We start from the raw sequence: 27,615 nt of genomic DNA on the forward strand, positions 1-27,615 counted from the left end.
AAATTTTCCAGGCTCATCTGAAGAGGCACAAGATCATCTTGTTCCAAAGCGGCTGCCACGGGCAGGGACACCTTCCACTAGACTAGGATGCTCAGAGGGCCGTCCAACCTGGCCTTGAACATTTCCAGGGATAGGACATCCACGGCCTCTCTAAGCAACCTGTGCCAGGGCCTCACCACTCTGACCGTCAGGAATTTCTCCCCGATATCCCCCCTAACCGCGCTCTCTGCCAGTTTAAAGCCGCTCCCCGCTTGCCCTGTCACTCCCGAACCTCGGGGTGCCCTTCCCCAAGATGGCGCCCAGCGCCTCCCGCCCTCAGCGCGCAGGCGCCGCGGCCCCGACCCGGCCGTGACGCGGCCGCTCCCGCCTTCGCCTGGGCTGGGGCCGCCTCCGCCTGGCGCTGCCCGGGGCTGCAGCCGCCTCATGGTGCCTTGGCCCCTCCAGGCTGCAAGATGAGGCTCTTGGCTGCCGCGCTCTTGACGGTGGCGCCGCTCTGCGCCGCCTTCTACCTGCCCGGGCTAGCGCCCGTCAGCTTCTGCGAGGAGGGCGAGGAGACCGAGAGCTGCAAGGTGAGAGCCCCCACGGGCGGGCCCGGCGCGGGCGGTCCCTCCTCAGCACCCGCTCGGGGCTTCCGCGGCCAGGGGGGACCGCCGGGTGTCCCCCACCCCGCTGCTGGACGCCCCGGGTGTCCTCCCGCAGGGACAGCCTTTGCTCCGGGAAGCCAGACATCCCCAGCGCGTATTTCCTTGGTTCTCTTTCTCCCGCTGAACTTCCCGGGAGGATCCTTGGTTCCTTGTTCCTGGAGTGGCCGGGGCCTGTCAGGAGCCAGGGGTAACTCCGCTGCGGGATAGCAGCACTTGCCACTAAGCTAAGCGTTTCGAATCAGCCACGCGTTTGTTTCTGAAAGTCTGTGTTTTCATACTTTTTCTTCTTTCCTGTTTCAGTCGCTAATTGAGCTCTTCGTGAACAGGCTGGACTCGGTTGAATCAGTTCTGCCATACGAATATGATGCGTAAGTACACTACAGCAGGCTTCCAGGAGTGTTTGGAAAGGCTGTTTTCTGTTCTCGGCTCCTGATACCGTACAGGTGTCAGTATTTTGGCTGTAGGGATGGAAGAGTAAATCCAGGTCTCAGCGGCAGGAATGAAGTACAAGAGAGTGGGAGGGATGAAGGCCACACCTGTGCCACCTGACCATCCTCTGGTGTTGTTAAAATAAGGCTGCAGGGTTTCTCATGGGTGCATTCTTGTGAGCTGAGTACAGGATTAAATGTTGGCAGTTTAATATATTTGAAAGTTCTTCCTGTTATGCAAATCTAAGGAGCTTTGAGTTTCTTTTTTCTGGTAACTAAAGCCCAGAGACTAGTCACTGTTAGTTCTCATTTTTACACCAAAGCTCTATAGCTAATTCTTGGTTTGTTGTTTTGGTTTGGTTTTTTTTTTTATTCTTGTCTGTGAAAATTGTTACCTGCTTTTGCATGTATTTATAGGCCTACAAAGCAGTGATACACATGATTTGCAGTCTTGCTGTTGGGCACACAGAAAAGAGAAACTTGCAGGTTGTTGTAGATCTTACCTTGTGCAGTGCAAGACCAGAGATTAGCTCAAAAAGCCCACAACGTCTCTATTTACATTAAACTCTAGGAAAGCTTGTGAATTTAGGACCACTGATTGAGAAAAAGTACTTATGCACCAAAGATGTGTGGGTTTGTTTTTTGTTTCTCCACAACCTACTGCTGCCTCTGTTTAATGGAAATCCAGATATTTGGCATAATTTAAATACTGAAAACATCTTTCTCATATTCAGCAGTTTTGGGCTGCATGTAATTGAAAAGAATTTGTGAATGACGTTTGACAGGTGATCTCAGAGAAGGCATCTCCCTTCTTTGAAATGTTTCACTTTAAATACTAGTTGTAAAGACTCCTTTAAAAGGGGTGTCGTTTTTCAGAAACTTTTTTTTTTTGCAAGAGAAATGAATAGTCCGTAGCACAGCCTCTTTTTTTTTTCCACCAATATGAAATATTCTATTATTTGTTTAAATTGCCATTTGAAAAGGGTGTGTGGACTGAACATTGTGTATTTTGTTAAAGATACTTCAGCTATGAAATATCTTGGTTGAAACTGATCTTAAAATAGATGCCAGATTTCTTTGCAAAGCCACTAAGATTTTTTACTAGCAGTGGATGAACTGTCAAAAGAATCATGAAAACTGCTATGTTAAGGACATAACTTAAGAATTTGCTTTAGGCTGATATTTACAATTATATGTCAATAAGAAATAAAGGTAACTTTTGCTGCTTTTTTTCTAGTTTTGACTTCTGTCAAGATAAGGAAGAGAAAAGACCCTCAGAAAATCTTGGACAAGTGCTTTTTGGGGAGAGAATAGCATCATCTCCATATAAGGTTATTTTATCCCTTGCAGTTGATCCTATTTAAATTTGATAGCTGTCATTCTGATGGCTGTAATCCATAGACATAGCTCAAGATTGATGACTGTGTAATTATTTTTGTTTATATTTTTAATTTAAGTTTTACCGTGTTTATGTAATAAAAACAAAAGTCCTCCCAGCCCAGAGGCATCTTGGGGTGGTTAATTAAAGTTGGGAAACTGAGCCAGTAATCATCCTTCTTTCCTATTGCTCTGTGGTAGAGAAGTCCAGAAACTGTATCTTAGGCAGTTATTTAATAGCTGGATTGTGGTGTGTTACATGATCTGAAATCATTAGTTTATTGAGTGTAATATTGGAGGCTGTAAAGTGGTGATTCAGGAACTGCTTTATATATGTGATAGTACTATTGTGCAACTTCCAGAGTAGGAAGGGGAAGTCAAGTTGGGGCTCACTTGCAGCTTTTTCCTGCTTGGACACACTTATCATCTGTTGCCTAAAACCGAATTCTTCATTATTGATGCATATCACTTGAAATCTTCTGTAAAATGAGTGTATGCAAATACTTTTTAGATTAAGTATGTGATATTTTTCTGTCTCATGCCCTGCATTAGCAATGATTAAATGTAGCATCTCCAAAAAGCTCTACTATCAACTTGAGACAGCTATTAGCAATGGAGGAGCTGTGGTCAAACAGTGGCTCTTAATGTTTGAAAGCTGGGTACTGTTCAAGTGCAGTTGAGACTGGGATTTGCCAGTGAAGCTGAAAACTGGGCTATGTTTGTGTGTGATGGTTGCTAGATGCTCCAAATCCCTGTGAGGAAAAAGAGACAGCAGTTTCTGAGTCTGCTGCTGCTCAGTCATTAGGGACCTGGTCACATCTCATCAGTCTGCTAAGCAGGTGATGCTCCCTCCCTTGTGTAAACTGCTCCTGGAAGTCTCCTTTGATTCTCTGAGCTAATATAATTTTAAGTTTTTTGGCTGCTGGTCACAAGAATCTTAAATTATGTAGCATGATGGATCATTTGGACTGGATACCTATGGAATAGGTTAGTATTATAACAATTACTTGTTTGAAATGGCTGCACACTACAGCAATTAGGAAATGCTGTTCCTCGTTAGCACTTAGGCCTTGATACCATTACAATTTTCAGTTGTGTTTTAAGTATGTTTGCTCAGTAGCAGGTAAATCCTAACTGGTTTAGAAGTTGAGATGCAAATGCGTGCATGTTTGTGTTAGGTGGTGTCTGTGCTTGAAGCTTAGATGTTGTGCAACTTTTTAGATTTTTGGCAGCCTTGTCTACTAACTTAGTCATGGGGAAAACCAGCTAAAATTAACGTGAAGTGTTCAAAAAGGATGTAGGGAAAGTCTGGTTTAGCAGATGATAAAATAACCAAAATAAAACAAACTGGTAAAAGAAAAAAGCTATAACTTTTCTACTAATTTTACATTTTCAGTCCTCGGGGTTTATCCAAATGTAGTTTATCTGGACTACTGAAGAGATTTTTAGCAATGTAAAATGGGATTGCTGCTGCTGGATATATGTAAATCTTGACATTGAAGTTAAAGGCATTGTATGGGACTTTGATAGTCAGGAAGTGAAGCAACAAAAAAAAAAAAATCAGCTTTACCTGAAAAAAATACTCTAAAATACTTTTGAAGCAAAACTGGAATGACTCTTTTCGTGTGCTTTTTTTAACAGTTCACTTTTAAAAAGCAAGAAACATGCAAGAAAGTTTGTACAAGGTCATATGATCCAGGAAACAGTGCTGATAAAAGCAAACTGGCTTTTTTGAAGAAAGCAATGCAGTTGAATTATCAGCATCACTGGTAAGCTGAGATGTGTCCTTGAGGTTGTTGTTTGGGGTTTTTTTTCTGCTTTTTGACGTTGTTATCTATGTTCTAAGTGGTTGCTTTCTTCCTTCTATGTGATAGTTGTCCTCTGCTATGCATCTTGTGGGCACTGGTGAAAACTGTGTGCGTTACATGAATGTGAAATGTCAGTGGGAAAGCAGGTGCATCCCTTTCTGAGGACGTGTTCTTTGATGATTTCTGTCTAGGATTATCGATAACATGCCTGTAACGTGGTGCTATGATGTGGAAGATGGACAAAAATACTGTAATCCAGGATTTCCAATAGGATGTTTTGTTACTCCAGATGGTAGAGTTAAAGATGCTTGTGTTATAAATGTAAGTGATGGAACTTTTCTTGTTAGTATAGATGTGGCTTAATTTGTGGTTTTATTTTTAAGCTTTCTTTTCCTGAGAAAGAACAGGTATGTTTGTAAACATGGTTAGTGTTCAAAATGTGGGCGTTGACAGTGCTGAGTGCTGCTGCTGTATGCTGTGTCTCGCTGATACAATTGTCCAAATAAAGTGTATATCTAGGTCTTTTGACCTATTTATGTTTTATAACTGGTGTGGGTGTTTAAAAGCCTTATAAAATTGTGGGTTTGTTTTGAAATTTCATGTGTATACATCCTTGTACCTATTCATTCTTTGTCCATGTCAGTGTGCAAGACCTTCTTTTCATCACTTTCAGATGGAAGCTTTCTAGTGAAGACCTAGAAATGAGCACAGTGTTCTAGTTGCAAAAGTTAGGTCTAGCACAGTTTACAAGTTAAATGTGTCAGGGTTTTCCCAGATGGCTGGAAGATAACAAACACAGCTGTGACAGGGAAGATTATATTGACAACAATTGGAAATGTGTCAGTCATCCTGGGAGTTCTGTGGTGAACTAGTACAGTTACAGATAATAGTGATAAAGTTTTATCTGTCCTGGAGGAAGGGACCACACTCCTCAGGGAGGAGGGAGCTCTCTATGACTCTGCTCTGCCACGTCTTGCTGCTTGTGTGCAGTGCAGTCAGTTCATTTGTGTGCAGCAGGTCTGACGCTGCTTTGAAGTGTTGCATTTATCATGCATGCTCAGTGTACTCTGTCTGCAGTCACCTTCCAACTCAGTTACTCCTCAGGCTCCCCAGGCTCTTGAAAGTGATCTGTGGATTGAATAACCTGTTCCAATTTGGTGTTTAACTTCATTATTTTGTATGTGAGGTGTGTGTTAAATTGATACTGGTGTATGTTCTGTTGGGAGCTGTCTGTTACACAGAAAGCAAAGTCAGCAACGTGGATGAAAAGCTGATTTTTTTTTTTTTACTGGGAGGCCTTCATACATTGGTATCAGTGACTGAATTTCCTAGAGAGAGCCTATGGAGCTTTTAATGGGTATCCATGAAGTGCTGTGCAAATTGTGTGTGCTGGCAGTGGTGTGGGGGCTCTGCCAGGGTACCCAGTGTCATTTTGGTCTGTGAATTCTAATTCCAGTGGGAATGTTGCATGGCGTAGTGCCAGAGGGATGGCTGGCCCATGGGCAAATAAGAAGGTAGCCCCATGACTGTCATCTCTGGGATTTATACTTTCACAAGTATACCCAAATACCTCTTCCCACAGATATAATTATCTCTTTAAAATGGGGCCAGGAGAGGGGTTGTTAACATGCAGTGGCACAGCTACAGTTCATCCTTGCAGTTATGCAGCTGCTGAGCTACATTATTACTTCAACTGCTGCTTTGGAAATGGAGGATACAGAGACCTAAAGATGGGGTTATAGAATGACATGGGGATGATTCCAGTCTTCTCCCAATGAGAATCTTGATCACAGTGAAAGAAGAAGAATCCAGATAAATTTAATGCAAGACACCTTCATATTTTGCTGCTAGTGGGCAAAGAATGGAATTTGTATGCCAATTGGAAAATGGCTGATATACACAATAAATATAGGGATTTTTTTACTTGGAAACTCAGCTAGCAGTCTGTCATCCTGGTCCTCTAATTCAAATTAAGGTTTTTTTTTTAAACAGGACAGAACTGAGGAGAAAAGAAAATCCAAGTCAACTTAATTGACTCTGGTATCACCTCATATTTCTGAAATCTGAAAGCACAGGGATGACAAAGTAGAAAAGCTGCTGAAGGTGAAGGGTAGTTTTTTGAAGCAGAACATGATTTGTAAGCTTTGGTAGCTGGAACACAGGTGTAGAAATGGTGAATCTGAATTACTTGTACCTTTGGCAGCTTTTTTGGTAAAGACATTTAAATTTTAGTAGTAACACAGATGTGATAGTTTCTTGTGTGGGCTTTTATTTATAGAACTCAGTATCATATATAGAAAAATATATAAATATTTTATACAGATATATTAATGTTGAAGTGTTTCCTTCATCCAGCATCAGTCTCATTTTAAAGTTCTTGACTGCTTGTGCCCTCTCCTGTTGGAGAAGTTTCTCAATCTCTTGGTAATGTTTTGTAGTCAGAGTTTAACAAGAAGAACACTTTCTACCTCTTCAACCACGTTGACATAACAATCATGTACCACAGCGGGAAGGATGAAAACTGGCCTGGTGCAAGACTGGTGATGGCAAGACTGAGGCCACAAAGGTAATTGTGCATTAAAGCAGCAGCTCCTGGTACTCAGGAGTCCTGACAGCACTTCCAAACTTAGGGATGATATTTGGTGTTAATAAGTTTTGAGGAAGTCGTTATTCCGACTTCTGGTAAAGCTTTCCTTATGCTGCTTCATATCTGGAACTGTAGTTACAAGGACACTTACACAACTGTAAATGTCATTTAACTTTGTTTTTAAAATGTTCCCTAAAGTCCCTCCTGATGGAAAAGCTGCTTATGCAGACTCTTAGAACCTGACACAAACAATAGTCTTGTTCATATGTTGATTGATTCGTGTCTGAGTGTGCATGTTTTCAGATACACTGAGAAACATCCCTTAACTGAATAAGTTTCCCATGTTGTGTCTATGTGTCTCCCAAATGTACTGTATGAATGTACAGTATTTGTGTACAGTACAGGTGTACCTTTTCCTGTGTAAGTTTGGATACTGAGGTATGGGTGAAATACCAAATTTATACTGGTGTTCAGAACAGCAAATGATGACAACTGATATCTTAAGAAGACTAACTGATTTTCTTAAACAGAAGTTTAATGGTTTCTGCATTGACCAGAAAGGAGGTGCAACAACTTAGAGATCAGGAACAGACTGAAGCAATTACTTTGGCCTCTAGTCAGTCTGTTTATGCACAGTTCATACTTCCCTACATTTGAAAACTGCAGTCCAGTTACAAAATTTCAAAGTAGGTTGGTTTTTTTTTAGCTAAGCTATTCCCTCTTTTCCACAGAGGTTAAATACACTCTTAAATTATGCTACCAGAGTTTCTCAGTCATACAGACGTGTGGTACAGCGTGACTCAGATTCACTGGTCTTTTCTGTTGTTATGGTATTGTGTGTTTTTAGTGAATTATAATTGCTATACAGGTTTATTCCTTCCATTTACATTTGCTCTGAGGTGGTGGCAAGAAGAGTCTACCAGCCTTCTCCATTTTTTATTAAAGCTTTATCAGTTGCATCCTAAATGGGGAGGTGAAAGTAGCTGATCTTTGAGGTCCCTTCCAACCCAAACCGTTCTGTGATTCTGTGAGTGATTGAAAAAAGTGAGCATTTGCCTTTTCCCTGGCAGTGCAGACCACAAGGGGGCACAATTAGGTTGCACATAACCTTAATTTTGTCATTCTCTGTCCTGGTGTTTTACTTGGTGCTTTGCTTCAACCTTGAAGCTCTCCTCACGGGGCAATATTTGTGGTTAGAGGACCCTAACCTTGCATGGAAGTTTTTATTATCTTGTGGCTTGGCTTAGTTGTGGACATATAATAATGTATGGTAGAATTGTTAATCTAAATTGGGTAAATACAACTTGCCCAAGAGGGTATGAGAGGAAAGCTATTTTCCAGTGTTAGAGGGGGTTTACAGGAGTGAATTCAAGAAAACCTTCAGGTTTCTTAGCCTTTGTGCTTCTATAGCTGCAGTGTTTCTCAAGTACTGCAGAGAAGGTGTTTCATATTTGAACTTTTAAACCCAAATCCACCAAAATAAAATAAACCCCCTTCTCCCTGTGAAACTTGAGAGGTGAGAAGCTGTGGGAGATGGAGAGATTCTCAGCCTTCCTGGCTGACAAGCACACGCTGAGGTTCAGTTGCCAGTAATGCAGTCTTGTTAAAATGTGCAAGGGGGGTATGATGGCAGAGAAGGGATATTTTGTGTTAAAACCATCTTTCCAGGAAAGGATCTCCAGACTTTGCAGCCCACCATTTTATCTTAGGACCAGGATTCATTCTGATCATGGCAGAAAAGGGGACAGGGTGGAACCACATCTTGTGACCTTTAGAGGTCAGCGGTTCTCATCCCCCACATGTTTAGCAAACAACTTCACCTGTAACCTCAAATTGCATAGGATGGTATATGCAATTTATTTAACTTTTTTCCCCATTAGCTACAAACATACAGATGAAAACAACTTAAGTTGTGAAGGTCCACCTATGGAGATTCCCGGAGAATTCACCAATAAACTGAATTTGATCTACACTTACTCTGTGACATTTGAAGTAAGTATTGAGTCTGTTACATGAATATGTATTTCCCCAAAAGAATGAAATCAAAGGAATTGAATAATTTGCTAATAGCTGTAACTGGATTAGAGCAGTGTAAATTCCATGAGGATGGTCTTGTGAAGTATTTTTCTTAAATTCTTAGTAGGTTTTCCATCACTGTAGTTTAAGTGATGCTTTGAATGTATAAATAATGACTTTGCCCTCCTCCCCCCATTTTATTACTAATAGAAAGGTAGTAGATTGAATAAGTGCAAGTGTTATCTTCCTTGAGGTAAACTCTGCTTTCAGAGTTTAGTCAGGGTGCTGAGAGTCTCATGTTAAAGAACAGTTTGTATTATATGTCTGGGGACACTTTTGTGTTAAACGTTGATTGTAAAGCATTTTTTCTTCTAGTGAAGTTGAAAGGTTTGTCTTATTTTGTGTTGCTTTTATTTTATTCACAAGGGGGTTTTTGGAGTAGGCAGCCATTTATCTTTTAAAATTAATACTCTGATGATTACCAACTTTATTCAGCCTGTAATGACTTAGACAGGAGGAAATTTACTTTCTGGCAAATGGGTGTTTACCCCAGCATGGAAAGTGAACCTTCTCTGGGGGTGACAGTAATTTGATTCAAGGTACTTCAGACCTTGGTACCTTGGTTCCAGTCTGTCCTGAAAGCGTGGTTGTTTCTCTGATGTCAGATGCCAATCTTAGAGGATTTGGCTTGAGACCACCAGCTTGTTTTGTACAGGCAGTCAGGCAGCCATTGCAGGGGAACAGCTTTCATCCTACCAAATTGAATTTGATTTGAACCAGTGACCTTGAGGTGCAAGACTCCATATCCTGTTACTTTTCCCTTGAGACACCCAATCCTCCTTAGACTCTCTTAATTTTCCTACATGAATGAGCCTTCTGTCATTAACATTTGTGTTTAAATCTTGATGGTAAACTGCAGTTTAGAATTTCAATGTGAACTTTGTCTGGTTAGTCACGCAATGTGTTGGGTGTTTGGGTACCTACTCCCTCTTTCTCCAGCATGGAGCAGGTAGAGCTCAGATCCTGTGAGTTTAGATGCTTCCAGCAGATGGCACTTCAAAACTGCTTATTCTGTCGGTTATCCCTTAGCCTTGATTTGAAATAATACCTCACGTTTTACTTTTTATTAGTGGTTTCAGAATAACTTAAAAGGGAGTGTTTATCAGCAAGAAGTGTTTTTAAATAGGAGAACATTAGTTTCAGTGAGCCTGAATACATAAAGCAATTAAATATGTAACTGTTTTGTGGTCCTTTCCAATTCGGCAGCTGACTTCTGGTGAGACAGTGGTGGTGTCTGCTTTAATTAGTTGAAATGGGCAAGGTATGTAGCTCTGTATATGTGAAAAGTATACATCAGCATGGGTCTAATGTTCAGTACACAGGTGCACAAAAATGTAAACATGTAACAAACTTCAGCACCACACTTCTGAAACCCTGGATCAAGTAGCCGTGAACTACTGATCCTCTGCTGATTGGGCTGACAAAGAGCAACTTAGGGCAATTTTGGCCACCTTGTTGTGTTGGTGCACTTCTTCATTGTCATGTTCTTGATCCAGAACTTAAAAATTCTAAGCTGGTGATACAGTCTAAAATTTTGAGAATGAACTGTACCAACTTACCACCTGGTAAATACATGAAAAATTCTGCAGAATATTATGCCAGTCAGGGGATGAAGCTTGGTAGCAGGACAGAAGGTGTGTAAGTCCCATGAGACCAGCTGTGGAGGACAAGGCTTGTGGGTCAGAAAGAGTCCTCACTTGTGCAACTTTCACATAAATTTTAGAGAAGGGAGACAGAAGAGAATAAAAGCATCTTTTAGGGTGAAACTTCTTAAATCCATCACAGCACTGTCTGGAAATGAAAGTTATCTCTCGTGACTCAGGGTGGAAAACAATGTGTATCAGCCAGTGTTATGGCAGAGTGAAGAAGCCTGTGCTAAATGCATTGAAGGTGATGAGAAAGAAAAAGTTCGAGGGAAAACTAGAAATATGTTTATGGAGTATGTTTGACAAAGTTGAAGTTTCAAGATCAGTGTGCTGTACTGAGGGAATCTCGTAGTAACGGCATGATAGTTTTTCAGCCTGTATTTGGGATCTGCAGGCAGCTACATCCTGAATCATAGAAAGATGAGGCTTAGTGAAGCCTCCGTTGAAGGTAGAAGACATGAATAGGGAATTTCAATAACCAAGGTACTCTTTTAGAGGCTTAAGAGATGAATTAATGCAAGAGGGAGGTCTAACATCCAGGATTGATGCCAAGCTTAGATATGAATGCTGACTGGAAGGTTTATGGGAAAGATTTGGTGTGCTTATTCCTTCTTGGAGACTGCAATGAACTTGTACTTCTTTCTATTAATTGCTGTTTCATTTCTTTGTAGGAAAAGAATAATATTAAGTGGGCTTCCAGGTGGGACTACATTTTGGAGTCCATGCCTCATACAAACATCCAGTGGTTTAGGTAAGATCTGCATTTTTTGGGGGGTGAAGTCTTGCTGGGGAGCACAGAGATTTCTTAGTAGTGCTTCTAGGGATTTACAGATATATAAAATGTCTGCTGTGGTAGAACAAAGTCTGTAAGTTTTTAGGCAAGAAAACTTTTGTTTTCATATGTGAAGTAAATTTCCATCTCTTGGGAGCAACTGTCATGTTGAATTTTGTAAAAGGGTTGCATCATTATTGTGTTTTACTCTTATCACCTCCATTCTGGAGAACTTCTGCTCCTTTGCAGTGTTCTTATTGTCACTGTCTGGGTTTCTCTGACTGACAAGTGAGAGGTACATAAGTGTAGTGTGTGTTTTGTACTCAGCTGCTGCTTACAGTAAAAAAGGAGGTCTTTTTTTATGAGTAAAAGATGTATGTGAAAAGCTCTTTTTTATTTCCCTCCTTACCATGCAAAAGTAAGCACATAATTTGTGTTGAAGTGTTAATGTTTTGCAATGGAAGTGTTTGAAAAGGCTAATCTGATTGAATTGATCTCTACAAAATATTAAATGGCATGATGTCAATTTAATTGGTTGATAGATACAAAATCTATGTGACAGTCTGCTTTAAGAGCTGTAGCTGTTTCACCAGGGAAATTACTTCTGAGGTATATAAGGAGGAAAATAGAGAAAAGCAATATGTAACTGTCTTGAGAATTAGCAATGTATCATGAAATACTGTTCTTGTCACTTCTGTCACCTAAGAAATCATACAGGTATACAACTGAGAACAGTTTCTCTTCTCTGGGTGGGAAAACATTGAAAGGTCTGAATATCTAAGACGTTTCATCAGACCTGAGCTGTACATTTGGTGTGAACTGAGTGCATGTCCTGAAACCTGAATAACTGGATTGAAAGTTTGACTTTTTCTTTATTTACAGTATAATGAATTCCCTCGTAATTGTTCTCTTCTTATCCGGCATGGTGGCTATGATCATTCTGAGGACTCTTCATAAAGATATTGCAAGATACAACCAGATTGACTCTTCAGTGAGTAAAATTTACAGCTTTTACATGAGCACATTGCTCTGGTGATAGTGATGCATTCTTTCTTACCCTGCTTTTTTGCATGCTGTAATTCTAGTGGTAAGCAGTCCTTTGACCTGAACTCAGTATTCCTGGGTTGAATGAAACCTGTAGCTTTTAATTTTATGAGGAGGAGAGTGGTCTTGTGGTCGTGTGTTGGTTTTGGTTGGTTTATTGTGTGAGGGGCAGTGTCTGTTTTGAGTGACTCTATTGAAGAGCCTTGTTCTTCAGCAGTGGTTCCTTAGGATCCCCCTGCCCATGCCATCCATCTTTTCACCTCTGGGAGTGGGACAGAGTGTTGGTATTTGTCCCTCATGGTTCCAGGGAGCAAACTTTCTTTTGTAGTACAGAGACAGTTTCATTCTTTCCCAATATTGTCATTGAGACTGATGTGCTTTGAAATGGAAGCAGAAAAAGATAAATGCTTGAACTAGATTGAAGTTGAATTAAATGGAATGCTTTGTTTTAGTTTAAATTTAGAATGATGTTCTGTGGTTTGGCTAATTACATTTGGTTTTTTCTTGCTTTAAGAGATGAGGATTTTCTTGATAAATCCTGCCTTTTTCACTGAACCATTAGGGGGTTATGAAATCAATGAGTGATGAATCAGATGCAATTAGTCTGGCTTTGGATCTTAACTGGAAGTTAATCAAACTTTAAATATGTATTTTGCATCTTGTTTGTGTTAATTCACTACTGCATTATGTATCTTTGCTAAAGACTTTGTTGATTTTATACAGGAAGATGCCCAAGAGGAATTTGGCTGGAAGCTGGTTCATGGAGATGTGTTTAGACCTCCAAGGAAGGGAATGTTACTCTCTGTCTTTTTGGGCCAAGGAACGCAAATTTTCATTATGACATTTATTACTTTATGTAAGTAACTTCATTAAGGTGATGTGTTTGAAGCGTAATAGTGATAAGAAAGATGCAATATTATTAAACAAATGACAGAAGCCTTTAAGTCCTTCCTTTAGTAAAATAAAATATTAATGCAGTTTCATAACACTAATCTGGATAGCTTCAGTAATGCTGTTGTGTTGTCATTGAAAACATTGTGCTATCTGGGCTAATTCAGATTCTTCATGAGTACAGAAATCAAACTTCCTTCTTACAAGTTTCTTTTTAAAAAACAGAAACAATTTGTCATGCTGTAAATTATATAAGGGTCCAGTAATGCAAGTTCAAAGACATGTAATCAAAGCTTTAATATTCTGGGAACACTTTCTATCCAATATGTTTGATATGACAATCTGCAGCCGTGCAGAAATAAGAGCCAGAGTGCACACCAATGAAATGGTGCTGACACAACACTGAGATAATGAGAGCCTACCTCAGATAGCTATAAATGCATATGATGATGTCATCTGTTACAAGATGGTGTTTTCTTATCTGTTATCTGTAAAGTTTATGACCATTCCTTTTCTTACTATATAATTGATTTAGAAGGTACACTGATACTACACAAGAAGCATTTTTCAAATTTTGTTCTCCAAGTTTGATTCAGTTTTCTGATCTTTCATAGAGGAGCTGCTTTTTTTTTTCTATTTATTACATGATGCTTTAAGATTAGTAGAATTTTCTTGATAGGCTTGTCTTTCAGTGTTGGTCATAACTCTGTATCTTAGTTAACTGAGATAGTTTCCTGTGCAACCAGTGTAGCATAGAAAGAAATTGGTGGTGAGAGAAAGTCCTTTATAAAACCAACTGTACACTGGAGATTACTGACAAACTCCTTTTTTGCAAGTATCTGTAGGCTGATCTCTACAATTGGTTCACACTCAGGCAGCCTTCTCTGATTAAAGAGGCTAATTTTCAAGATAGAGTGTTCTTAAGTCAAACATCATGGTCGATGGTGGCATTTTACTTTTCAGCCTTTTGGCTTTGAGAAATTTTCTTCTGAAGAGGCGAGGTGGAAAGAATGCTTTTGAATGAAACGGTGCTGTTAGAGGTATGGTCAAGCTTATGCACACAGTCTTCATTTAAATGTCTGGTAGTGAAAGGGATAAACCTTCACAGTGATTTGTTACAGGGGAATTTTGACATGTGTCCACAAATAACTAAATCTTTTTGTCTCTCCAGTCCTGGCTTGCCTTGGTTTTCTTTCCCCTGCCAACCGTGGTGCTTTGATGACCTGTGCTGTTGTATTGTGGGTCTTGCTGGGAACTCCAGCTGGTTACGTGTCTGCTAGAATGTACAAGAGTAAGTATGTGCATTTATTTAATGTGACACAACATGTTAAATTCAGGATTGCTGGGCTCAATATAAACCTCAGATAGGAGCTGGTGTCTCAGACAACAAATCTGCTTCTTGCTGCCATTCTGTAAAACAGTTGGAAAAAGTCTTGAACTTGAAATTGTTTTTACTTTTTCCCCTCAGCATTCAGAGGTGAGAAGTGGAAGACAAACGTCTTGCTTACAGCTCTACTTTGCCCTGGGTTAGTATTGTTTCCCCTTGTGGGAAGGAGTTGGGGAAAAAAAAGTGAATTGTTATGAAGCTTGTTTGTGTGATTTTGTTTATGGTTCTCCAAACTGCTGTTCCCTTTCTGTACTGCCTATGTGTGAATATGAAGAAAAGAAAATTCTGAGGAGTTGGAGCCTGGTACTCTAGAACACAGGTTCTTAGCATCTTGTTTTGCAGTCAGCTGTGGGGGTAAGAGGAATGATGCAAGGTAATGTCACAGCCTTTGAGAGTCACTGCACCAGAACATTAGACACAGTGATGGGGTAATTCCAGTCTGGTACCATAGCACTTGGTATGTTCCAGGTGATTCTGGTTGTCATCTTCATACATAAATGTAGGTAATGTCCAGTTCCTTGGTTTCAGCTTTGGGCACTGCCAAATGTCCTTGGCAAAAGTGGAGGAAAAGATTATAAATTTCATAAGGTATTTCTTCCCCCCAAGAACCCCAGAATGAATAAAACATGGCTTGGTTTCAAGTAAAGTAGAATTTCATCAAATGAAAGGCAATGTCTTCGATAACAACCGAGTGTAGTATTTCTATAGAAATCTTACTTCTAAACAAAATGTGCTTCAGTCTCCCTGCTGTCATTTAGATATTATCAGGAGGGAGAAGAAAATATATATCGATGGGAAAAAATATTGTGCTGGTCATGTAAACTCCCAAATAAATTGAGTTTCACAGAGGAAGTGAAATGGCTGGGGCTGGTAGAATAGGAACAGATGTCCTGATTACGCTATGCTAGTTCAGTGAATTTGCATAATATCATAAACAGCCCAAGGTCTTTTTAGTCTCAGTAGACTGATGGGAGTTCCTATTTGCAGTAATTTTTTTTCTAACTTTGGAGGGGGTAAGTGGGGTCTGTGTTACGAGCTTGGCTGGATGATAAAGATTAGCAAGACTTCTAAAATGGATTTGATTTCTATTTTTTGTTCAACAAGATGCTTACAGCAGGGGTCGCTTGGGTGTGCTTATTGAACAGGTCTGTTCCCCCAAACTGTTTTGGCAAGTCTCAGGCCTCTCCTAGGAAAAAAAAGGAGGCTGTCTATTGCTCTAATCCTCCTTCCTTCCTTTTTAAATTTCAGTGGAGGATGCATGTTCACTTCAGGGCAGTTGAAATTCTTCCTCTGGAGCACCTTTTTAACAAAACCCAGACAATGGTGCGCTTTGCAGGGGCCCTTCCTGAGGCTCAATTTTCTGTGGTGCATCGTTGAATCTATGAATAATGGCAATTCAAGCAAGCTTTTATTTTATAGGGGGCTCTTTTGCAGTACATTTTGCTTTGTTCTCAGATTGGGATGTTTGGAATCTTCATCATATGTTTCAGAGTTGTTTTCTAGTGTTTTCCTAGGATGTTTAGAAAATGAGGCAGATGTGCTTAACAGGGGAGGAAAGAACAGGTCTGGAGACATGTCATGACTGAAGCAGTGTCTATTTAAATTCTCCAAAGGTGTGGGCTCCTTAATATGTGTAAGTCCATGCTTATACAAAGGTTTCTGTGTAGGGCAGAGCCCTCTCTAATCCCCCTTTTCCGCTTGTGACACAACCTGCAGCAGCACATACATTTATTGTGAGAGTGACATGTGGCTGCCTAAATATGAGATTTTGATATCACTGTATTTATTCAGAAGGAATTTACTATTTACAAAGGACCTAAATAGAGAAAATATATCTGGTAAGAACAGGAAAGGTGGTTCAGATAAGAGGGGTTTTTATTTATTTATTTTCCATTTTTTTATAGATTTTTGCAATGGAATGTTTCTGTTACTTTTTGATTTTGTGTGCAGAGTCTATTTAAATATTGGCTTTGCCATAGATACCTGTATTACAAGCATTGGATGGTGCAGGCATTTTTACTTCAACTACACTGTTGGTGAAAGGAATTAGGACTGTTGGGGGATTGGAAAATTGCTAGAAGCTACATTTTTCTTGTGCAGACTTTCAACTGATTTATGTTTTTTAATACTAACTGATACATATATTCTTTTCCTGAATATTTTAATATCTTTTCTGATCTTTCAGGATTGTCTTTGCTGATTTCTTCATTATGAATCTCATTCTGTGGGTGAAAGGATCCTCAGCTGCCATCCCTTTTGGCACTTTGGTTGCTATCCTAGCTATGTGGTTTGGAATTTCAGTCCCACTAACCTTCGTTGGTGCCTATTTTGGCTTCAAAGAGAAGGTAGGGGTCCAAGTACAGATCTGAAATACACCTGTCCTCTGTAGTTGAGCCACTGAATCTCTAAGCATACAGGAGCTGGTCAAATTGAGACATCTATGGCCCAGTGATTGTAAAATGATGTTTCACTTGGTCATGATTTTGAAATCAAGTATATGCTTGTAATGTCACACTATTTTTTTTTCCTGTCCATTCACTAGAATCAGAATTTCACAGTGCTCTTGGAGGTCTTGCATGCTTTTTTTGCTGCAGCAATACCTCAGTAGTTTCATTTTTGAAATACTACTTCAGAATGTCTTCAGTTTGTACTTCACTAGTTTGAGATAACGCCAGACAACTCAGAAAAAGGTGGTGGTGTTGGATTTTTTTAATTTTAATTAAGGACTGAACAGATTTATTTCCTTCATGTTCTGACTTGCTTACTGGCCAATAGTTGGAATGTCTAAAGCACACGTGTTTTTTCCTAATGACAGGCATCACATTTGTAGGTTTTTTTAATTTGAAAACTTATGATGGCATATGAATGAAAATACAGCTGTGTTTATCAAATCTTTAGATGCCAATATTTGGGAAAAGTAATGTTATTTATGGTGTAACAACGAATCATTTGTTTATGTTGTTTTTCTCTGCAGCCTATTGAACATCCCGTGCGTACCAACCAGATTCCTCGCCAAATCCCGGAGCAGTCCTTTTTCACAAAGCCATTGCCTGGTATCATCATGGGCGGTATCTTGCCCTTTGGCTGTATTTTCATTCAACTGTTTTTCATTCTGAATAGCATTTGGTGAGCATCACTATTTTTTTTTCCTCTGGTTTGATAATACACACAGTGAGTTTGGACATCCTGAACCAATTAGTCTAAGGAATAGTCCAGTTCTAAAAGTTTTGACCATCGTGCAAACTTTTGTGGAATTTCTGGAATCTGTATATTTACTTCTGTGCTTAGACCTTATGAAACTAGTTCTTTTTAATGACAGCTGCAAAGTGTGATGTTAGAATCCTGTTACCTTGTTTTATCTTGCTGGTTCAAACAGCACAAATGTGGTTTCATAATGTTGTGGTTAGGTAGAGCCTAATCCACTGTGTAACTGTATTATGATTTATGAAACTAATACGATCTAGCAGGTTCAGCTGTTAGATCAGAATTGGGTCAAGATCTTGGGATTCCATGTTCTGCAAAACAAAAACTCTGCTCTCCAGGAACCATCCACTCCACTCCAAAATCTTGTCAAAACCTAATCAAGCAGGTGCATGAAAAATTAAACCAGTGCAATCTTTCAAACTTTCACAATGTGAAACATGAAATGTCAGTACATTGTTGTTCAATGGAAAATGTTGTCCTGAAGGTGCCAGGTTTTCATATGGTGTCCTCTGTTTATGTCAAGAGATCTTACAAAACAGTTTTCTAAACCAGCTCTAAATGCAAATATATTAGTTTAGCTTTTCGTATTTGTCTTCAACAAAAATAGAAACGTGTAATATAGCTGTGCTGATAAATGTAATCAGGTGACAAACTCTAGACTTTTGTAGCTGAAATTAGCAAGTTCCCAAATTGTTTCTCATTATTTATCCTACAGAAGGGAAGTATGGAGGGAATGTGCAACTAATACTCCCTCTGTCTAATCCTGTACTGCAGTAATTGTCACCTTCACCCAAGAAAGTTAATTTGGTTATTTCCCTTATCCCTTACCAGATTAAAAATAAATTAACATATTTCCCTCATGTTTATTTTTGTGAGTGATTTTGTATTTGGTTAGCACTGGAATTGGAGCCAGACTTGGCCTGGGGATAGGCTGGGAGGGGAGGAACATCTGATTGGATGTAGTGATGAGATGCAGAGACACCTGGAAAGCTTAGCTGCAGTAGGAGGAAGGAAGTGGGTGTTGGAACTAGGGAAGAGTACAGGTGATGCAGGAGTCAGGGAGGCTAAAGGTCCTCCTAACAAAGAGACCTGAAGTGATAAACATCTCTGGTGGAAATTGTCCTTAACTCTTTTCTGTGAAAGATAGATGCTGATTTCAGGGGAAGTATAATTGAAGACTGTTGCTCTGTAGAGCAGAGGTTTTATAACTGTTACCTTAAATAAATGTGTATTTAGTGAGTACATTTGGGTAAAGAAAACTTTTTATGAATTAGTCAATAAAGTTACCCTAATGGTGTGGGTTTTTTGTGTTTGGATTTTTTAGGGGTTTTGGTTAACTTAGCATCTGGCAATGTGACACTGTCAATTAACTCAGAACTTCAACCAAAAATGGGACTCTTGTTTTCCTTTGTTTTTCATTTTAGGTCTCATCAGATGTATTACATGTTTGGATTCCTGTTCCTAGTTTTTATAATTCTTCTAATTACATGTTCAGAAGCTACAGTTTTGCTGTGCTACTTCCATCTGTGTGCAGAGGTAAAAGTTACAGTTTTGCTGTAGATGCCACTTGTAGCTGGGAGATGTTAGAGGTGAGGTATTCACATGTACTGTGAAGGGCTGGACACTGAATGGATTGCACTGTCAGCCTTGACATGCCTGTCTTAGCCACTCTTCTGAAATGTGCTTTTTGCTTCAAAATCCACCACTGGCAACAGATAAGCAAAAATAAACAGGCTTGATCTTAGAATAATTTCATGTTCATAGTGGAAGCAATCAGGTGACTTGTAGGAAAAAAAAGTACCTAGGTGCTATGTAGGAATTTTTTTTAAGATAAATTTTGCAGAATCAAATGTGTTTCAGAAGACAATGTTATTTTTTAACCAGCTTATTTATATTTTGTTTTCTACGTGGTGACTCTTGGTGACTGGTTTATTGTTTCTTTCAGGATTATCACTGGTGGTGGAGGTCGTTCTTGACCAGCAGCTTTACAGCAGTTTATCTCTTTATCTATGCAGTTCATTACTTCTTCTCCAAACTCCAGATAACAGGAACTGCCAGCACCATTTTATACTTTGGTTACACAATGATCATGGTCTTGATTTTTTTCCTTTTCACAGGTAAGTACGGTGTTCAATCTAAAGCGAATGCAGGGGCTTCTGCTTTTGAAATGAGAAGCACTGGGTGAAATTTAGACTCTCTGAACCATGAGATACAATCTGTGACTCTTCAGTCAGTGTTACTTTTATGGTTTGTGACACCACACATCACAGGAAGGTACTCTTTATGGTTTTTTCCTAACTTGAAATTACATTTATTTATAGCATAATTAATTTTCCTTTATTGAATATTATATTAGCAATGAGTTCAAACCATTATATTTTTCAAAGGGCTGTTCTTGTTCACTTTGATATCAAGTGTTAACTTGATTTTGGATTTCGTAATTGGTTCTAGAAGTTGTGTAGTTAAAGATAATTGCGCTCTGCATATGGCGGATAAAGAATGTTTTCAGCTTTCACTCTCAGCAAGTGAAGGAGGCTGGTGCTGGGGAAGAAGTGGAGTTTGAGAAGAGAAAGTTTTAGTATTGTTAGAAGTGGCCTCACCTGCTCACTAAGCACCACTTCTTAATGGCAGGAATTTACCTTAACTGGAGGAACCTGTTTGAAATAGGGCTCTCCAGTTTTAATTGTCCAACTTCTCTGCTGTTACTCGTGCAGACTACGTGTCTTCTACAGAATTACTCCCTCTAACATTCATAATCACTTGACTGAAACTATAATTTCGAGGTTGATTTGATGAGAAATCTGTGCCAGATTTACCATGTGTTAGAGGAAATTAGAAGCTCTTTGAAGGGTACTGGCCCTTAAAAATAGCCAGGAGCATTTTATCTTGGTGTTCATCGTACTGCTGCTGTTGTATATGTAGATTTAACACATGAAGTCAGATCTTTTAGGTATCACTGCTTGGCATGAAGTACAGCAGTGGCAGAACTGGAGAAAATGCTGGTTCATATGACTGGTTGTTCGTAAAACCAACCTTTGTAGTCACTCCAAAGACTTGTGATAGAGGATTTCACTGTGGATGTCCCGATGGTTTATATTGTTACTTCTTAACTTCTGACTGATTGTTGAAACCTGTTGTAATTGCTTTGTGTTCACATTATGAAATGCATCCCTTAACTCAGTTAAATGCAGTTAAAAAAGAGTGACTAAAATAGGTAATGAAGGTAAGTCTTAGCTTCAGACCAAGTCAGTGCAGCAGTGAGAAAAATCTCTTTCATCTTTCTTTTTTCTAATGCTGGTTGACACGAGAAGAAAAAAGCACTGTTCATGATAAACACTGAAGAAAATTACTGTATGTGTTTGAACAAAGCAGTTACTCTGTAGAAATTGTATCTAATAACATTAACTGGCACTTACTGATAGGTTTTTATTTGTTATTTAGATATGTGTCTCTTCAAAAGAAAGCCAAAAGGAGTTTTTAAAAGAAGTGGGTGGGGAAAAAAGGGGAGGATTTAATTATTCTATTTTTTAATTATTAGAAGACAAACATAGAAGTTGGCATATTGCCAGTTAAAGCCCTGCCTAAATCCTGGTGAAACAGACAAGCTCCAGATGTCTTCTATAATATATCTCTATCTATATGAAAAGAAAAAAAAAACAACCCTCAAACTATAGTCTAAAATGTTTTAATTACTTTTAAACTAAAGCAATATGTTAATATGTGTCTGGATTTTAGCATAGGTTAGTTGCTATCCTGCCAATTTCAATTTCACTTACAAGATGCAAATTGGTAGAATTAAAAATATCCCTTTCATATATAAAATGATAATTGAAATTGTCGTGGCAGCAGCTGAAATGGCATTAAAAGCTTCAGATGTGCTGATCCTGGAGTTCTTGATGTGGAGGCCAGTGAGGCCCTAGAAGTACAATAATAAACTGTGCTGCAGTGTCTTCTTTTTATTTTGAAATAAACCCACAATAGTGCTGACTATGCTGCATTTGTAGTTCATGAGGAAAGCTACTACATGGTCCCTTTTTTTTTTAACATTTAATAGAACAGCTACTCACTAGAAAGGTAATGGGTATAACAGATATGGAGTGTATAATAAACCCTTGATAATGTAAAATGTTGTGATAAAATTTTCCATATTTAGTTTGATGATAGATTTTTGGATCTGAAATGCAAGCTATTCTAGACAGATGGTACAAGCAAAACACAGCTCCCTTTGCTTTGTTTTGTAAAATATTCCTTAATAGCCCTTGCTTTAGAAAATAAGGGTTCAGTCCCTCATGAGTTTCTGGAGGTGAAGGAGTTTGCTAATGTAATTTTACACACTGTTTGCATTAATAGAGTTCCCAAAATGGGACCTTCATCTGTTCCACTTAAGTTAGCACTAGGTATTTTGATTTTCTCTATTCTTGCCTGTTAGGTCTCAGCAACTGTGACAGAAGTATAAAGGGCAGTGTTAATACGTCCTCGGTGGCAGCATGTTGTGTTACCCTGGGCATTACAAAAGAGATCATAGTGAATAAGTAAATAGGAACTGAGTGCTTGTATGGCAACAACGACAATAATACAATCTGACCAGTGAAATCTAATAATTAGTGTGCACCCCCAAACCAGACAATTTTGTTTTAATGTACAAAGTGCAGCTAATCTTTCAAGAAATAATAAGGGTGGGTGAATGGGGATGGCTACATGATTACATGCATTTTATTCTCAGAGACGAAAAAATGCTGAACATAGTCAAAGCATGTTGCTTTACAGTGACCTCTATTTTTGAACATCATTTTCACTTGTGAGTTAATGCCATTTTCAAAATTGAGTTTTGATCTTCTGGGTAGATTGTGTTTAGAATCCGAGATTCTGAAGCACCCACCACTGAGCGGTGATTGAAACCAGTATGATACAGAGAGCTTTTAAGGTACATAAGAAGTATCAGCAAAGTGCAGAGTGCTTTTCTGTTTGCTTTCTTACAATCTGCTCGTGCTTTGAATTCTTTTTTCTTCATTAAACAATAAAGCTAGAAGGGATGAGTAGAGCAGAAGAGTCTGCTTAATGTATTTTGACATTATTCTGTGCAATAATCCTTGGTTTTAATTTTGAATTTAAACCATGTTTACTAATACCTTTCCCTTACCCGGTCAGATGCCAGCTTTCTGTGTGTAACATCATCTTTCTGTGTATCAGAAAGTGGTAGTGTGTATGTTGTGGAGTATTCAGCAGTCTATAAACCTGAGGACAAAAAGATCAAAAAACAGCTGAGCTGTTTTATACTAAGTATAAATGGATTTTTGGACATATCTGGCTTCTTGGCTAGAGAAATTGCTTGAGACATCTTCACAACTGTGTTCCTGAATTTTAAATAGCTCCTGCAAAAGATCTTTTAGCATTACCTCCCTAGGATGATCAGTGGTGTTGGGCAGGCTGCTCTGCACTGAGATAGCAGCATCAGTTTCCTAGAGTAGTAGGGATTATTTGAAAAGGCAGAATCTTAAAATGTGCAGGTCACCCACTTAGGGAAAAATAAAGGTCTACCCCACAACAGTAAGTTCTTCAGTGCAGGCCACCAGGTGCTCTTTCATTCAGTTTAAGCTGGTGAGTGCTTAGGATTTGTTAAAATAAACATGAGCCAAGAAACTAATTTGTTATATTGGATTAAACCAAACAAACAGATTTTATAGGCTCATTAGAGGAATTGGTGTCAGGCTTGGTGCTGGGTCATTTCATAGAAATGTGCATCTGAAAGCTGTAAAAACTTGGCAGTGAAACGGAGTTTAGACCAAGCAGAAAATAATTTTAGAGGTCTCAACTCTTTCAGCCAGTGGTGTCTTTGTATTTATTTGCTTGTGGGGTTGGGGTTTTTTTTGTGGGTTTTTGTTTGTTTGTTTGGGTTTTTGTTGGGGTCTTTGTTGTTATTGGGGGAGAGGTTTAAGTACTTAGTGATAGAATTTTTTTACAGCTTTAACAAAAACACCTTTTAGGTATCTGTCTTCTATCATGTGTTCACTGATGTCTGTCAGAGAGGCTGGGAGCTGCAGAGGTGGCTCCTTGTTGACAGTGCTTCAAAACTTGGATTTCAGTTTGAATGTGTTTTGAAAGAGACAAATAAAAGCAAGATCCTAAGGTGGCTCTTATCTAAAGCTTACCTAAATAGTCCTCCTGTTCTAATGAGAGGCTCATTTTAATACAGGATGATTCTAATTTCAGTGCAAGATGTGCTTAGAAAAATGCTAAAGACTGAAGAGCTGAGAGTGCTCTTCAAGAAAATACGTTTCAAGTCACGCTACATGAGCTGGCAAGGTTGGATTTTAACCAGTGCAACTACTAATGGCAGTTGTATTGGGTAGAGGTGCACGTGTAGGAAACTGATCCTGCATTTAACTGTTTTAATATTGGCCTTAGTCAAGGTAGTTAAAAAGAGGAATCTGGGAACCTGTTACACTTGTAAGCACAAGCCTAAAGATGTAGTATAAAGTGGTTTCCCACATAAAGTGCTGAAATCTGGAGCAAGTGACAGATTTGTGAAACGGGTTAAACGTAGAAAACATTCTGACTAGAATTTTCAAACAAGCCACACTAGTTCAGAGCTATTTTTCTTCCCCAGTTATTATTCATTTGCAGATCACTTCGATTGGGGGATGTACTCCTGTATAGAAAATCTGAAGGTTTTTGACTGCATTACCTTTTGTGGGCCCTGTAGTGGTTCATGGAATCAAAAGCACCCCGAGGTCTGAGGTGGAAAACACTGAATTTCAGTGGAACCAGGCACTGTGCTGTTTATGTTCTTAATAAAAGCAAAAGTTAAGCTTTTCATTTCACTACATAAACAATCATGTAGGTAAAGCAGCTGTACAGGGAAACCTTATAAATAATGTTCCCTTAGCTTACATTCATATCTATCCAATAATAGTGATTTTGTAATAGCAACACGATTCTGTGGTGACCTGAGCCTTAGGAAGCATCTAGTCTGTTTGGCCATGTTATTTTAAAACTAAAAAAAAAGATTAAGTGTCTAGTCTATAGAGCTATACATGTCTGGAGTTTGTAGGTTATATTTGTTCATGTGAGGGAAGAAGAAATTACAATGCTGGTAAGCCCCAATTATTGATGTGGAGGTAACAACTGAAGGAATCTGTACACCAGAGAAGGTTCTGGCCACATAAGGCTGTATCTTGGTGAAGTGTGTTGCTTTTCTCTCCCCAAGTTCATGATTCAAATCTGGTACATTGGCAAAATTCTGATAAAGTTTAAAAAAGGAGCATGGGGTAGTCAGTCTTGGATTTGCTAAACAGACTTTTTTTAGGAGGGGAAGTTGAAAATCAATGTTACTGAAACCTGTGAAAATCTGTTTATAGACGAAATGCTTGTTCACAGTGTGAAGTCTTCAAGTTCTGTTATGACTGAGGCAATGTTTTGTAGAAAACTGATGTATTATAAAGATTCAGACTAACAACGATTGGAGGAAAATACTGTGGATTTAGAGTGTGCTCCCATATTAAGTTGTGACATGCTCACAGAACTGTGGTAATTCTCATTCCTGTGTTAGTTGTACATTTTTGTTATGATACTACACTTTTGTTCTAGAACAGCAGATAAATTTTTAAGTTATCTCATCTGTTAAATATTTAGAAGAAACATTGCTTTCAAAACCATAAAAAGCTTTGAGTGGGCTATATTATAGAAACAACTAGAAAGCAAATGCTGAGAACCATTATTAGGAAAAAATCGTGAGAGTAAGGCTTAGAGTAACAATGCTGATATTGGAGTATTTGACACAGTAGGAAGGAGTGAGAATTGACCATGAACTGCAAAGACTTACTGATGTCAAGCCTACAAAGGAATTATATTCCTTTTGTGGTTGGTGTCTGATCTCCTATCAACAGCCATAAATCTGTTATCTCTTACTGTTTCAGAGGATGATAACTGCAAACTTGGAGAGAAAGGGTAATCTGTGCCATATAATAGTAGGCTGTCAAAAAGCCTTTAACTGCAAATATACATGGTAGCACTAAGAATGTAAGAATTGGCATGTAGATAATAAGCTTCCCAAGATGGGTTTCTCACTTGGGAAATGTGTGGATGTGGTCTGAAAGAAATATAACTGATGTAAAAAAACACAAATGCTTAATAAAGAACCATCTAGTTAGTGAATCAGTCACAATTAAATGGTGAAAAAAACCTGGAGCAGACAGAAAAGGGTGAATGTAAAACTGGAGGAGCTGAGCGCGTGATCTTGCAATTGGCTGCAGTGTAGCTGGTAAGGGCTATCACAGGGCTGGCATGTGGCTGTGTCCTTGAGAGGGAATTCACCTGGAAGTCAGACCTCCCTTTTTTCTAGCTGTTAAGGCTTACCATCTCTGTGGCAGCTGACCCCTAGGTAAAGGTGTGAGGAACAGTGCATCACTTTCCTTAGAGGCTGAAGACTAAATAAAGTGACTGGGTCTCTGTCTCCTTGCATATGAAGTTCTTAAAGTAATTTAAAAATAAATGTGACAGATGATGTCCTTGCACTTACTCTGTTATAAGGACTGTAGGTGAAAACCACAGGCTTGTTCATTAGTTAAAGATAGAAAATTGGTCTGTACTAATCTCACACAGTGTTTTGGTTTGTCCCTGTTAGTCTCACTTGCTGCTTGCTCCCAACTGCTGTGGCACCCAGAGCATTGTTTTAGCAAAAGGAGGTAACAGGATATACAGAGGAAGAAGTTCCCTGTTCTTGAGTATAAATAGAGCACGATGAATATAAAACTGGGCCAGGTGGATTTTTCCAAGGCTTTGTTAAGTGTTTTAATTCACGGGTGGCAGTGAAGTGTCAGACTCAAAAACCCAGGTAGGGGCTGACTGTGTAAAAGTCAGTGTCTTAACAGGTGCCTGTGTGTCTGCTGGTGGTGGTGGCATCACGTTTAGTGGTTTAAATGGATGTCAGCAGCCTGGTCCTAAAAGTCATCTTTGCTCTAAATAAATAACTTAGGGGGATTAATGTGTGTTGTTAAATTTAAGAAGTGCTGTTATTCTGGGTAGTTAGCTGGATTACAATGTTATATTCTGTCCTGCTGGGAAGTACTTGTTAGATTTCTCTCTCAGAACAAACTGTAAAATAAACTAACCTTTTTCACTTTCTCATTTTAGGGACTATTGGATTTTTTGCCTGCTTCTGGTTTGTAAGTAAGATTTACAGTGTTGTGAAAGTGGACTGAAAAGCTTCAAAGTGTCTTTTGAACATATCTCCCTTGCTGTTTGATAATTTTTACCATGTATTGAAAAACATCCTGTGTAATTATTCTAATTTGTAAAAGCTGAAGACCAGACTACAGCATAAAATACGGATTTTAATGGAAGGAAATGGCACCATTGCCATTTTGATAAAAACAAAAATGTTGGTATACTCATTGAACATGTTCATTGTAATAATTCAGAAATTATATCCAGAATTTGATTTAGGACAAATAAAAATTCTGTGAACTGGTTTATTTGAAAAATGTGTGCAGTCCTCCAGCTGAATTTTGTTGTGATTTGGGGGGGGGTTTTGTTACCTCTTTTGGTTACCATTTATATACCATTAAAGCATAGGACTGTCAAGTAAATCTATATAAAATGTGAATTTTTTTAACTTAACTATGATTGTACATATTATCCTGCACCTTTACAACTAGGTATCTTCTTACAAATGTACATGCATTTAGTTTAAGGTAGACTTTATTAAAAATATCGACACTGGTTTTTGTTCAAATAAAACTGCACAACTCTG

The 27,615-nt window shown here is 38.8% G+C and overlaps 1 protein-coding gene across 1 annotated transcript; it reads left to right on the forward strand.

Annotated features, from left to right (window-relative positions):
- The first annotated feature begins 349 nt into the window (after positions 1 to 349).
- On the forward strand, positions 350 to 27,615 carry LOC135421495 (transmembrane 9 superfamily member 2-like). Its single transcript, XM_064670053.1, has 17 exons — positions 350 to 569; positions 945 to 1,012; positions 2,310 to 2,403; positions 4,091 to 4,218; positions 4,449 to 4,578; positions 6,696 to 6,823; positions 8,725 to 8,836; positions 11,238 to 11,317; positions 12,221 to 12,329; positions 13,106 to 13,238; positions 14,445 to 14,564; positions 14,742 to 14,799; positions 16,846 to 17,005; positions 17,635 to 17,786; positions 19,289 to 19,400; positions 19,810 to 19,981; positions 26,997 to 27,615. Exons 1-17 carry the CDS (start codon positions 453 to 455, stop codon positions 27,062 to 27,064), a joined length of 1,941 nt encoding a protein of 646 aa, XP_064526123.1. The 5' UTR covers positions 350 to 452; the 3' UTR covers positions 27,065 to 27,615.

Source organism: Pseudopipra pipra, chromosome 13, assembly GCF_036250125.1.
Source record: "Pseudopipra pipra isolate bDixPip1 chromosome 13, bDixPip1.hap1, whole genome shotgun sequence".
Lineage (NCBI taxonomy): Eukaryota > Metazoa > Chordata > Aves > Passeriformes > Pipridae > Pseudopipra > Pseudopipra pipra.